General features: G+C 48.1%; 1 protein-coding gene across 1 annotated transcript in view; it reads right to left on the bottom strand.

Moving 5' to 3' along the window:
* Positions 1–1,250: 1,250 nt before the first annotated feature.
* Positions 1,251–14,822, bottom strand: part of PLA2G10 (phospholipase A2 group X) — a 35,920-nt gene continuing 22,348 nt past the window's right edge. The window contains exons 3-4 of the mRNA XM_066576194.1: positions 12,176–12,282; positions 1,251–1,666 (exon numbers count right to left, since the gene is read on the bottom strand). Coding sequence (XP_066432291.1) covers positions 1,542–1,666; positions 12,176–12,282 — 232 coding nt within the window. The 3' untranslated portion in view covers positions 1,251–1,541. The remainder of the gene's footprint in view (positions 1,667–12,175; positions 12,283–14,822) is intronic.

The raw sequence follows: 14,822 nt of genomic DNA, 5'->3' as shown, positions 1-14,822 counted from the left end.
TGCTGAACTCTATGACCATGTTTGGTCTAGGTCCTTAAGAACAGAGCACACTCATCTTGACATTGGCTTACATTCGAAGCTGTAATAAAACACATTATTGTTTAATTGAGATATTTTAATTCTAAAGGAAAATACATTTCCATGGAGCAAGATATACATATATTGTCAAACGCAAGGTAATTACATGTAAAGACAGGTTAGTGCAGTGTATAGCAGACATATAAATTTTGTATCATGAGGAAATGGAGACTGGCCAGAATGTTTCAGTGGTGGGGATCTGTAAGAAGACAGCCCCATGTTCATTAGTGCGAAGAAGTACCCAACAAAATTGGCAACTTGCTGAGAGATTGAATACTAATGCTGCGATGCAGCAGCCGAAATGTAGTTACATTTGCATGGCAGTGGTCAGTCCACAAGACCTAGAAACCACCCCAATGCAAGTAAACCAAACTAGGAGCACCATAGAACCCTACAGTGGTTGGTTTGGTTTATTTGAACCGCAAATAATACTGGTTTAACATGAAAGTGGCCTAATTTTTTAGTGATGCTCTGATTTTGTGCTATTGACAAGCCTTTATAAAATGCTCTTTTAAAGCATCTTGAGGTAAAAGAGAGTGCTGCCCTATTTAATTATCCATAGCCACGGCAAGAGTGAAATCAATGCAGCAGTGTATGGAGGGGGAATGGGGGTGTTGCACAGTTAAAAATCAATCCCTTGCACACCTTTCAACCATACAGTTGAATACAATGTTAGAGAAGTGAGATATTGACTCTCCCTTCTGTACTGTGTAACTGTTATGCTGGTCTCTCTTGTACCCCGAGCACTGTCACTAGTGTGGGATGTACCTAGACCTCCTGCAGTAGGGTGTCCTTGGTTCCTAACAAGGGCACTTTTACTGTGTGGGGGCAGTGAGGCACTAAGGGGGGTTTTCTACTGTGGGAAGAGTACTAAGGGGGCACTATAAGGGTGAGGCACTCAGAGGGCACAAAGGGGGACAAGATTACTATGTTGGGAGTACCATTTCATTATGTAGACACTAAGGCTATCTTCACACGGGCGAGTGCGATATCTGGCCATGATTCACAGACAGATATTACACTTGCCAACATGCAATTTCCAAAACTACCTCAAATCACTTCGGGGAAGTAGCGATCCTCCAGCGCAGCTAACAATGGGTAGACATTGCATTGCACTCGCATGTACCTAGCGCGTGGTCTGGTGCTACGCCTAAAGATACAGTGGCCACGTTTTGTTTCCCGCACTGGGATGTGGGAAACAAAATCGCACATATGTATGACCCATTTAAAAGAATGGGGTTCATATTCATGTGAGATTCTCTCAGCCGTGGGAAAACAGCCTAAGGGAGGCACTATGGTCTGGAGCATCTGTTTGGCACTTCTTTGCATGTAACTATAGTTATTGGGGCATGATCCATTGTATTTGTAGTTTTCAGTTTATACAGAAATCTGTTACATTACCAAAAGCATTAAGGACTACGTTCCCTCTTGTATCAGTCATCATGGTAGTTGCATTGTGGATTTTATGCCACACACAAGGAATCGGGATACCAAAAATGCTTTACTTTATAAGGTGCTTTCTGTAGGCATCTTGCTAAGTCTTTGTCACATTTGCACGCTCTATTCTGACACACATCATTTGTCGGCTCTGAAAAAAACAAAATGTTTATTCAGTAAACATGCGGCCATTGTGGTTTCCTAGATGAAGCATCTTGTTATATTTGCCAAACGTTTTATTCCCCTGCTTGTACATTAACATGGTGGAAGTAGATCTACATTCCTTTGTGGAAAGCAACATCCACTTGTGCTGCCATGCTTTCAACTAAGACATTGTATACGTACAAACTTCTCTATAGGATTAGGGACATTTTGTATCATTGTTTTTTCACCAAAAATGGGCAGCAGAAGAAGAATGGAAAAAGATTACCGGAAAAAAGATTTAAAATTTTAATTTGCTTTTTTTTGGTTTTTTTAAAGCCATTCCCATTTGTGGGGATGTAATTGCACTGGGCGGATCCCTGGCTACAGAACTAGTTGTCACACTCAGAAGTATAACCATTCAGACTCCATGTTGGAATGCTTTGGCAACTTCACCAAAAGTCAACGATGGTCTCCTAAATTTCCGACTCCGCAAGGTACAACTAATGGTTGTGAGTGTCACATTTTGGCAACTGTGTTTATTTGTGGCTCTCATATCTCCCAAGTGTACACGGTGGCTCTGATATTGGACTGACATGTTTCAGGCGTATCCCACAATGTGCCAGGACTTTCTCCACTGTCCTAACAGGACTTGTGTATATATCACTCATGGAACATATGGGTAGTTTGACCTGATATCTTCATGCCCTTATGTTGCTCCTATGTTAAGATATTGGCCATACTCTACCTAGCATACATGTGTCATGGCCACAATGTTCTGGGAAAAGACAGTAGACCCATCATGACCCACCATCGTGTTCCCCGCTGTCTCCCCAATAAAAGTCAGGACTTGGCCGCTGCATGATGACCTATTGTCAGGAATAGTAGGTCATCAATAGTTTATTGGCAGGGTTTTTCTGCTCTGGATCCCCGACTATCAGCTGTTTGCCAGGCTGGCTATACGTGCTAACTAGAGATGAGCGAACGTGTTCTTCCGAGCTTGATATTCGTGCAAATATTAGGGTGTTCGTGATGTTCGTTATTCGTAACGAACACCATGCGGTGTTCGAGTTACTTTCACTTCCTTCCCTGAGACGTTAGCGCGCTTTTCTGGCCAATTGAAAGACAGGGAAGGCATTACAACTTCCCCCTGTGACGTTCAAGCCCTATACCACCCCCTGCAGTGAGTGGCTGGGAAGATCAGGTGTCCGCCTAATATAAAAGTCGGCCCCTCCCGCGGCTCGCCTCAGATGCCTGGTGAGTTAGATGAGGGACAGTGCTGTTTGTACCGGAGCTGCTGTAGGGAAAGAATTGGTAGTTAGTGTAGGCTTCAAGACCCCCCAAAGGTCCTTATTAGGGCCACTGATAGCTGTGTGTTGGCTGCTGTTAGCAGTGGCAATTTTTTTTTTCTCAAAATCGCCTCTGCAGAGCGTTGCACCCGGCATTAGGGACAGAAGTGCTGCATAGGCAGGGAGAGTGTTAGGAGTGAGTGTAGCCTTCAAGAACCTCAACGGTCCTTTCTAGGGCCATATTTAACCGTGTGCAGTACTGTCCAGGCTGCTGTTAGCTGTGCTGCATTTTTTTTTACTTCTCAAAATCGCCTCTGCAGAGCATTGCACCCTCCATTGATACTGCAGGGAAAGAATTGTGTAGGCAGGGCCACAACACAGTTATTATTCATTGAATATACGCAGTGCTGCCTTTTGGTGCAAAAAAACGGAAAATATTTCTATTTGTCCTGCCTCTGTCCGTCCTAAGGGCGGTGGACACGTGTCGGCTGCGTGTGCAACCTTTAAAAATCAGACGCACCCAGCTACGTTTTACTCCTGGCTTCGCCATTTGCTTTCCTTAATTGGGAAAAAAAATACCTGCTCTGCCACAGTTAATAACTCTGCTACCCTCACGTTCTATGCCACATTAGCAGGAAAACAGCACAGTTATTAAACTTCTCATGTTCATTGACTATACGCAGTGCTGCCTTTTGGTGCAAAAAAACGGAAAATAATTCTATTTGTCCTGCCTCTGTCCGTCCTAAGGGCGGTGGACACGTGTCGGCTGCGTGTGCAACCTTTAAAAATCAGACGCACCCAGCTACGTTTTACTCCTGGCTTCGCCATTTGCTTTCCTTAATTGGGAAAAAAAATACCTGCTCTGCCACAGTTAATAACTCTGCTACCCTCACGTTCTGTGACACATTAGCAGGAAAACAGCACAGTTATTAAACTTAGATTATACATTCACTAGAGGCAGTGGGGCCTTTCGTTTTCAAAAAAGGGAAAAAAATTATATTTGGCCTGCAGTCTTGCGCCAATTTATTTCCTGCCTGTGAAATCAAATCACTGGTAATACAGCATGCTGAGGGATAGGGGTAGGCCTAGAGGACGTGGACGCGGCTGAGGACGCGGAGGGCCAAGTCAGGGTGTGGGCACAGGCCGAGCTCCTGATCCAGGTGTGTCGCAGCCGACTGCTGCGCGATTAGGAGAGAGGCACGTTTCTGGCGTCCCCACATTCATCGCCCAATTAATGGGTCCACGCGGGAGACGGTTATTAGAAAATGAGCAGTGTGAGCAGGTCCTGTCCTGAATGGCAGAAAGTGCTTCGAGCAACCTATCGTCAACCCGCAGTTCTGCGCCGTCCACTGCTGCAAATCCGAATCCTCTGTCTGCTGCTCCTCCTTCCTCCCAGCCTCCTCACTCCACTACAATGACACCTGCTCAGGAGCGGGAACACTCCCAGGAACTGTTCTCGGGCCCCTGCTTAGATTGGGCAGCAGCGGTTCCTCTCCCACCAGAGGAGTTTATCGTCACTGATGCCCAACCATTCGAAAGTTCCCGGGGTCCGGGGGAAGAGGCTGGGGACTTCCGCCAACTGTCTCAACAACTTTCTGTGGGTGAGGAGGACGATGACGATCAGACACAGTTGTCTTGCAGTGAGGTAGTAGTAAGGGCAGTAAGTCCGAGGGAGCAGCGCACAGAGGATTCGGAGGAAGAGCAGCAGGACGATGAGGTGACTGACCCCACCTGGTGTGCAACGCTTACTCAGGAGGACAGGTCTTCAGAGGGGGAGTCAAGGGCATCAGCAGGGCAGGTTGCAAGAGGCAGTGCGGTGGCCAGGGGTAGAGGCAGGGCCAGACCGAATAATCCACCAAGTGTTTCCCAAAGCGCCCCCTCGCGCCATGCCACCCTGCAGAGGCCGAGGTGCTCTAAGGTCTGGCAGTTTTTCACAGAGACGCCTGACGACCGACGAACAGTGGTGTGCAACCTTTGTCGCGCAAAGCTCAGCCGGGGAGCCACCACCAACAGCCTCACCACCACCACCATGCGCAGACATATGATGGCCAAGCACCCCACAAGGTGGGACGAAGGCCGTTCAGCGCCTCCGGTTTGCACCCCTGCCTCTCCCCCTGTGCCCCAACCTGCCACTGAGATGCAACCCCCCTCTCAGGACACAGGCACTACCGTCTCCTGGCCTGCACCCACACCCTCACCTCCGCTGTCTTCGGCCCCATCCAGCAGTGTAGTTCAGCGCACCGTCCAGTCGTCGCTTGCGCAACTGTTGGAGCGCAAGCGCAAGTACGCCGCCACGCACCCGCACGCTCAAACGTTAACCGTCCGCATAGCAAAATTCATCAGCCTTGAGATGCTGCCGTATAGGGTTGTGGAAACGGAGTCCTTCAAAAGTATCATGGAGGCGGCGGCCCCGCGCTACTCAGTTCCCAGTCGCCACTACTTTTCCCGATGTGCCGTCCCAGCCCTGCACGACCACGTCTCCCGCAACATTGTACGCGCCCTCACCAACGCGGTTACTGCCACGGTCCACTTAACTACGGACACGTGGACAAGCACAGGCAGGCAGGGCCACTACATCTCCCTGACGGCACATTGGGTGAATTTAGTGGAGGCTGGGACAGAGTCAGAGCCCGGGACCGCTCACGTCCTACCCACCCCCAGAATTGCGGGCCCCAGCTCGGTGGTGGTATCTGCGGAGGTGTATGCTTTCTCCACTAAAGCACCCTCCTCCTCCTCCTCTGTCTCGCAATCAAGATGTGTTAGCAGCAGCATGTCGCCAGCAGTCGGTGTCGCGCGGTGTGGCAGCACAGCGGTGGGCAAGCGTCAGCAGGCCGTGCTGAAACTACTCAGCTTAGGCGATAAGAGGCACACGGCCCACGAACTGCTGCAGGGTCTGACACAGCAGACCGACCGCTGGCTTGCGCCGCTGAGCCTCCAACCGGGCATGGTCGTGTGTGACAACGGCCGTAACCTGGTGGCGGCTCTGCAGCTCGGCAGCCTCACGCACGTGCCATGCCTGGCCCACGTCTTTAATTTGGTGGTTCAGCGCTTTCTGAAAAGCTACCCACGCTTGTCAGACCTGCTCGTAAAGGCGCGCCGGCTCTGCGCACATTTTCGCAAGTCCCACACGGACGCTGCCACCCTGCGCACCCTGCAACACCACTTTAAGCTGCCAGTGCACCGACTGCTGTGCGACGTGCCCACACGGTGGAACTCTACGCTCCACATGTTGGCCAGGCTCTATGAACAGCGTAGAGCTATAGTCGAATACCAACTCCAACATGGGCGGCGCAGTGGGAGTCAGCCTCCTCAATTCCTTTCAGAAGAGTGGGCCTGGTTGGCAGACATCTGCCATGTCCTTGGTAATTTTGAGGAGTCTACCCAGGTGGTGAGCGGCGATGCTACAATCATTAGCGTCACCATTCCTCTGCTATGCATCTTGAGAAATTCCCTGCAAACCATAAAGGCAGCTGCTTTGCGCTCGGAAACGGGGGCGGGGGAAGACAGTATGCCGCTGGATAGTCAGGGCACCCTCCTGTCTATTTCTCAGCGCGTACAGGAGGAGGAGGAGGAGCATGAGGAGGATGAGGAGGAGGGGGAAGAGACAGCTTGGCCCGCTGCTGACGGTACACCGGCTGATTGCCTGTCATCCTTTCAGCGTGTATGGCCTGAGGAGGAGGAGGAGGAGGAGGAGGAGGAGGAGGATCCTGAAAGTGATCTTCCTAGTGAAGACAGCCATGTGTTGCGTACAGGTACCCTGGCACACATGACTGACTTCATGTTAGGATGCCTTTCTCGTGACCCTCGCGTTGCACGCATTCTGGCCACGACGGATTACTGGGTGTACACACTGCTCGATCCACGGTATAAGGAGAACCTGCCCACTCTCATTCCCGAAGAGGAAAGGGGTTCGAGAGTGTTGCTATACCACAGGACCCTTGCGGACAAGCTGATGGTAAAATTCCCAGCCGACAGCGCTAGTGGCAGAAGGCGCAGTACCGAGGGCAAGGTAGCAGATCGAGCAGCATGTACATCCCAGGCAGTGCAACAGTCTTTAAGGGCCTGGCCAGCTTTATGGCTCCCCACCAAGACTGTGTCACCGCTCCCCAGTCACGGCTGAGTCGGCGGGAGCACTGTAAAAGGATGGTGAGGGAGTACGTAGCGGATCGCACGACCATCCTTGGTGACGCCTCTGCCCCCTACAACTACTGGGTGTCGAAGCTGGACACGTGGCCTGAACTAGCGCTGTATGCCCTGGAGGTGCTTGCTTGTCCTGCGGCTAGCGTCTTGTCGGAGAGGGTGTTTAGTGCGGCTGGGGGAATCATCACAGATAAGCGTAGCCGCTTGTCAACCGACAGTGCCGACAGGCTAACACTCATCAAGATGAACAAAGGCTGGATTTCCCCAGACTTCTGTTCTCCACCAGCGGACAGCAGCGATACGTAAGCAATACGTAGGCTGCACCCGCGGATGGAAGCTACGTTCTCTCTCACCATCCAAAACGGGGACATTTCTGCTTCATCAATCTGTGTCTAATATTCCTCCTACTCCTCCTGCTCCTCCTCCTGAAACCTCACGTAATCACGCTGAACGGGCAATTTTTCTTAGGGCCACAAGGCTCACTCAAATAATTTTTCTGAACAATTTTTATATGTTTCAATGCGCTTAAAAGCGTTGGAACTTTAACTTGAACCAATTTTTCGTTACACTGGGCTGCCTCCAGGCCTAGTTACCACTTAAGCCACATTAACCAAAGCGATTCACCTGCCATCTTGGTTGGGCATGGCCAATTTTTACTGAGGTACATTAGTACTGTTGGTACACCAAATTTTTGGGGCCCTCACCTACAGTGTAATCATAGCAATTTGTATGTTCTTCGCCTGCACTCATGGTACAGAAAGGTGTGTGGGGTTGGCGTACACTTTAGCTACATAAATGTAACTTGGGCCTTGGCTATACTAAGGCTACTGAAATGGAACTAAGACTGCGCTCCCGCTATACTGCTGCTTCGGAATTGTTACTGGGGCCTGTCTTGAGTGCTACTATTGCTGACATGGAACGAAGACTGCGCTCCCGCTATACTGCTGCTTCGGAATTGTTACTGGGGCCTGTCTTGAGTGCTACTATTGCTGACATGGAACGAAGACTGCGCTCCTCCTATAATGCTGCTAGTGATATGTTAGTGGGGCCTGTCCTAATGCTACGGCTGAAATGTTACGAATTCTGGGCTCTGCCTATACCGCTGCTAATGGTATGTCTCTGGGGTGTGGAAACAGAGGCTTCCCAAAGACATGATGGCGGCGAGGCCATTTCCCACCAACGCGGTTACTGTAAAGGTGCATATAACCACGGACACGTGGACAGGACAGGTAGTGCCTCAAAAACATCCCCCTCCTCCTCCAACAGGGAAAACATTCTTGGCAAATGCCTTTGCATTGGTTCGTCTGGTGGCAGTCCAAGAATTTCACCTTTACCGACACAACAAGAGAGCCCCCACACCATCCCCCCGCCACGGCCCACTTAATCCTGGCCGCATTCCGAAAACCAACAAAATACAACCGTGCTACTAGGTCCGCAGTCACCACCACATTACCACCAACGCGGTTACTGTAAAGGTGCATATAACCACGGACACGTGGAGAGGACACGTAGTGCCTCAAAAACATCCCCCTCCTCCTCCAACAGGGAAAACATTCTTGGCAAATGCCTTTGCATTGGTTCGTCTGGTGGCAGTCCAAGAATTTCACCTTTACCGACACAACAAGAGAGCCCCCACACCATCCCCCCGCCACGGCCCACTTAATCCTGGCCGCATTCCGAAAATCAACAAAATACAACCGCGCTACTAGGTCCGCAGTCACCACCACATTACCACCAACGCGGTTACTGTTAAGGTACATATTACCAGTCTGACTGGGGCATGCAGACACCTTGACAGAATGAATAGTGTGTGGCACATAGGTTCCCCATTGCTATGCCTACGTGTGCAGCTCCTGATGGCGGTGGCACAGGATTCTATTTCTCATTGCTTCTGTACAGCATTGTGGGCTATCGCCCCGCCCCTTTTAAAGAGGGCCGCTGCCTAGCCATGCCAACCCTCTGCAGTGTGTGCCTGCGGTTCCTCCTCATGGCAGACGCACTTCTAAATAGACATGAGTGTGGCGTGGCATGAGGGCAGCTGAAGGCTGCGCAGGGACACTTTGGTGTGCGCTGTGGGGGGGAGGGGGGCGGTTGGGCAGCATGTAACCCAGGAGAAGTGGCAGCGGAGTGTCATCCAGGCAGTGATTGTGCTTTGTTGTAGCTAGTGTGGTGCTTAGCAAAGGTATGCCATGCTAATGAGGGCTTTTCAGAAGTAAAAGTTGTTGGGAGGGGGGGGGGGCCCACTCTTGCCGGTATTGTGGCTTAATAGTGGGACCTGTGAACTTGAGATGCAGCCCAACATGTAGCCCCTCGCCTGCCCTATCAGTTTCTGTGTCATTCCCATCACTTTCTTGAATTGCCCAGATTTTCACACATGAAAACCTTAGCGAGCATCGGCGAAATACAAAAATGCTCTGGTCGCCCATTGACTTCAATGGGGTTCGTTGTTCGAAACGAACCCTCGAACATCGCGGGAAGTTCGTTCCGAATAACGAACACCCGAACATTTTGGTGTTCGCTCATCTCTAGTGCTAACAAATCTGGAAGCAGATAGCACTATCAACATTGCAGCAGCCCTGGTTGGTACTGCAGGCACAGACCCCATTGAATTCAACAGGAGCTTTGCTTGTACCAACCCTGACCACTACAATGTTAACAGCGCTATCTGCTTCCAGTGCTGGCAGCAATGACAGCTGACCTGGCAAACAGCTAATTTACGGGCTATCCTGAGCAGTAAACCTTCTGCTGATCAACACTTGATAAGTTATCCTGAGGATAGCTCATCAATGGCAAAAGTCCCAGACAACCTTTTTAACAATTGCAATTTTATCCTTGGGAGGGGGGGGGGGGAGGGGTATTTGGTTCAGATTTCTTTTTTTAAGGGTTAAATGGCTTAGACTGGCAATAAAGATGATGTATAACCTATTTATATCTTACAAAATGAAAATAACACGCAGGGATGAAAAAGGTAGAATAAAGGAATATCCGAGTTGAACCACATTTGTGGAAAACTACATGTTTCTCATCAAAATGAACTGTAATTACTATAAGTGGTTTCTTCTGCTGTGCACTAAACGCCTCTCACAACTAACCATACGGAAGTGCTTGCTATAAACAGTCCAGAAACCCATGTGTTTGGAGAAGCAAGTGGAGATAAAAATTACTGGGAGTGTAATTACTAATTTGTTATGAGCTCTAAAGCCTACAGTGCCATGTGTTCACTTCAGCAGGGTCACAATGAACCTAATGACTTTAAGTAGGTTTAGTATAGAACTTCATACAGTGCTACTACATGTTTTTTTATGTTCAAAAATGTTGTTTAAAGGGGTGTCACATGACTATATATTAAATAACATTTTCTTCAATTTGAACACCAGAAATTTTTGGTTCACCTTTTAGGAATCTCTACTTAATGTGTCCAGTTTTGGTGAGAATAGGCCACTACTAGTGTACCATTTCTTACTGGCTAACCTACACAATAACAAAAATCACCCCGTTGCCCATATGCAAAAGCTTCTGGGCGGTGAGACTGAGCTACTGGGTATATGTGACCACCACTGAACGCATCAGGGTGCTTTTACGCAGGCGGATAGTAAGCCAATTAATTACTTAAATGACCGATTATTGGTGACTGTTGGCCCAAGTACATACTGGCTGACTGAAGCGGAACGGTTAGTGAGCGACTTTTCATCAGTCTAAACAGGCAGTCATTCATGTTGGAACTGCTGCCTCTTTGCAGTGAATGAAGGTAGGCGGCCAGAAGAGATCTCCAATGTGATCCGCCTCCATTCGTGAATGACTACTACTCCTATGTGAAATCACTGTTAAAACAAATTTTTTAATTGGAATCATTTTTTGAAAATTCTTCTGGTATATACTTGCTATAGTGCACCAAGTGGTCTTTTAATTACTTCTCAGAATGTCCACTAAGGCCGCCTGCAGACGAGCGGGTCGGATCCGGCAGCGAGAATTCTCGCCGCGGGACCCGACCCGAGACCCTGCAGGGACGAGCGCGTACTCACCCGCGCCTGGCGGCGCCGGCTCTTTCATGTGCCGGCTGCCGCGCAGCCGGCGCATGCGCAGACCGGAGCCGGCGGCCGGGTGAGTGCGTGCCCCACACAAAAATAGGACATGCCGCGGTTTGTTTGCCGCGCGAGATTTCGTGCTGCCAAACCGCGGCCGTATTGTAATGCACTCCTATGCAAACTTTCAGTGGCGGAAATCCCGCGGCGGGATTTCCGCCCGTGTGCAGGCGGCCTAAGGGTGGATTTAGATGGGACGAGTGTCAAGGGTCAAGCATTTAAAGGAATGCTGCCATCCAGTAAGTGATGCTGCAGAGGTATTGTTCCATTTTCCTTATTTGCATATTACCCAGAGGAGCATGGATGGCCTTGTAAATCTCTTCACTCACCTTCTTGGTGCTCTCCCTCAGGAGAGATGTTACAGCTCCTGACATCTGTGATTTCATACAGGAGTAATAGTCATTCAGTGAATGGAGTCGATTAACATTGAAGATCCCTTCCGGCCGCCCACCTCCATTCACTGCAAAGAGGCAGCAGTTCCAACGTGAACGACTGCCTGTTTAGACTGATGAGTAGTCGCTCACTAGTCATTCCCTTTGATTCAGCCAGTATGTACTTGGGCCGACAGTCAACAGTAATCGGTCATTTGAGTGAATAATTGACTTTACTATCCGTGTCACAGGAGTCAGTAGGGGTAACATCTCTCCTTAGGGAGAGCACCAAGAAAATGAGTGGGGAGAATTACAAGGTCATCCATGCTCCTCTGGGTAATATGCAAATAAGGAAGCTGGAACAATACTTCTGCAGCGCCACTTACTGGATGGCAGCATTCCTTCAAATGCTTGACCCTTGACACTTGTCCCATCTAAAACCTCCCTTTGTGGACATTCTGAGAAGGAATTAAAAGACCACTTGGGGCACTATAGCAAGTATGTAAGAGAAGAATTTTCAAAAAACTATGCAAATTCAAAAAATTGTTTTAACAGTTCTTGTGACTTCATCTAGCACCTCAACTGCTGTCTACTCCCCAGAAATCTTGCATTTTGACATTCTGATACATTTTCTTACCACATATTACGGTGCGATTGACACATTTCCACTTATAGCTATTAAAATGAGGATGGCAACCACAGCGTTCTGCTATTCCATAGCAGGAGTCATGTTTATAGCAGCACCTATAAAGAGACGATATTAGAAATGGGATTGATGTCACACAGGCAAAATAATACACAGGGTTATAGAACACATTTTTATTAATACTTGTTTTCTGCTTCGTGTTCTTTTGCACGGTGAACGAAAATGCGCACAACAAATTATATGTTTAAAAGCAACCTTTTCGAGTGACGCCAGTAAATGCTCACGTGACTGCTTGTACCACCGCCAAACCAAACTTACAGAATGTTCATTACAATGATGGACTTATCTGCAAAGTCCATTTATGCAGCCGAGTTATCGAGGGTTCAGACGTAGGTTATGCTACATTTCAGAGGATAATCAGATGTTTTTCATTTTTTATAGACTGTAAACTAAAGTTATGTAATGACGTAAGCATAGCTTTAGTAGGTGCGGAACAGCACATACACGTTATGGTAGTGGAGTGTGATTGTCCCTCCACTACATAAGAAGACAAGGCCTTGTGGATCATGGTGAACACTTGCCTTACTCAGGTCCAGTGCTGTGTCCTGGTGGGCGACCATGACATCTGCCGATGGCCACTCCTGATCTCCTGTGACCTCCCTCTTGGTCTACACTATAACTGTATCAGCACTACCGCTGCAACTCCATGACTATTATGGATCCTGAGATCCAGGAATCCTCCTATAGCAAAGTCCATAGCTCTTTGCGGCAGTTAAAGAGCTGTTCATTACAGTTGTGGAGCAACTCAACGAGTGAGAGCAGAGCACTTCAGGCAGAAGCCCTCATAATATTTGTGGCACTGTGCGGAGTAGAATGAAGGTTTATTAGCTATGATTATACTAATATCATACACACAGGGATGCTTTAACCCTGCTGACCTGTCCCTATAAAGCGCTGTTAACAGTTTTGTATTGCCAAAACTATTGACAGACTCCCCTTTCACACAGGCAGAATTAGGCCACAGGATGCATCGCAAGCCATAGTCAATTCTTTGTGTGGATTGTGATGAGGAATTGTGCAGGCAATTCTGTATCAAAATCCACAATGAGACTTGCGGGCTTTGAATATAGTTGGATAAAGTAGCAGCATGAGCAGAAAATCAATTTCTTGATTAAAAAAAGCTTGAAAAAGGCCCAATATGTCCAAAACGTAGCTTGCTTACTTTTTATTCTGACCATGGATTAATAAAGCTTTTTGCAACTTTTTTTTTTTTTTTTAAATCAGAAATTGATTTTCTGCTCATGCTGCCACTATATCCAACTATATTCAAATTGCTATTGCAGTCTTGTGGTTCGAACTCTCCTTGTGGCTTGCAGTTTATCCACCTCACCCTTTTGGGTGTTTCTTTTGTGTGCGGCTGTACCCGCTCATTGTACGAGACTTGGGGGCTTTGGATGGAATTTACAGCAATAAATTAAGCTGTGGCTTTTGGTGCGTAATGTGAGCTAATTCAGGCCCGGGTGAAAGCACCCTAAATGTAAAGACCAGGGAATCTCTTAGACTCCGCATTCTGGTCTAACCAGTGCCAAACAGACTATGGCTTAGAGAATTCACTTCACTGGTACATAACTGTAACAATACAAATTAAAAGAAAAAAAAGGGAACAAATAGTAGTAAAGGAAAAGTATGCCAGCTCTGTTTGCTTTACTTAGGGTACTTTCACACCTGTGCTGGGGATTCCACTTTCAGGAAGCAGGAAAGGGGAATTCCTATAGCTGAACGGTTCCATCTCTGGAACTGAACAATGCCAGATGGACCCCCATTGACTATAATGTGAGCTGACCGCTTTCCGCCCAGTTGGCTGCCTTTTGGAGAGAAGAAAAAGTGCTGCATGTAGTGCTTTTTCTTCTGGTATTTCCAGCCACATCTGTGATGGAACCTCCAGCCAGAGGTTCTGATGCAGATGTGAAACCACTCTTACGGACTGTTTCTGTTTTGTTGTAGCAGCTATTTTTTTAAAAGTGACAATGGCCATATTGGTTGTCACCCTGTAATTAGTTTCCTGCTAAATTGCCACTTTATCTCTTGAATATGCTGCCAAAATAACATTTGTTTTATGAGAAGCTATTTTTAGGGATGACCACCAATATGGCTGCATTTTCTATTGTTACGTAGCTATCTCCGGCAATCATATTGCATAATGAGGTGGTGATTTACAAGTGTCACTGCCTTCATTGTGAGAAGCCACTGGTCCCTCATTCTCAGGATTGGTGAGGGTTTGAGTGGTCGGATCCGCAGCGATCAGCAAATTATCTCTTATCCTGCGAATAGGTGATAACTTGGGCTTGAGGGATAACCCCTTTAAAGGGGGTTTCAAGTATTTTTTTAATAAAGCTGGCCTTGCCCCCCCCTCCCCCCAAAATAAACTAGACTATACTCACCTGTTACAGATCCCTACAGCTCCAGCACCGCACCTCTGTTCTCCCAACTGGCGCTCTGATTACAGACTGCAGTCAGTGACCGCTGAAGTCAGTGATTGTAACTGGAGCAGCAGGGACCCAGGACAGGGGAGTACAAGTTGTTTTATTACTTTTTGGAAAGGCCAGCTGTGTTACAGGGTAGCTGCACTTTCAACTAA

This window comes from Eleutherodactylus coqui, chromosome 8 (assembly GCF_035609145.1).
Source record: "Eleutherodactylus coqui strain aEleCoq1 chromosome 8, aEleCoq1.hap1, whole genome shotgun sequence".
NCBI lineage: Eukaryota > Metazoa > Chordata > Amphibia > Anura > Eleutherodactylidae > Eleutherodactylus > Eleutherodactylus coqui.
The sequence above is the reverse complement of the archived record's forward strand: the minus strand, read 5'-3'. Positions and strand labels throughout refer to the sequence as shown.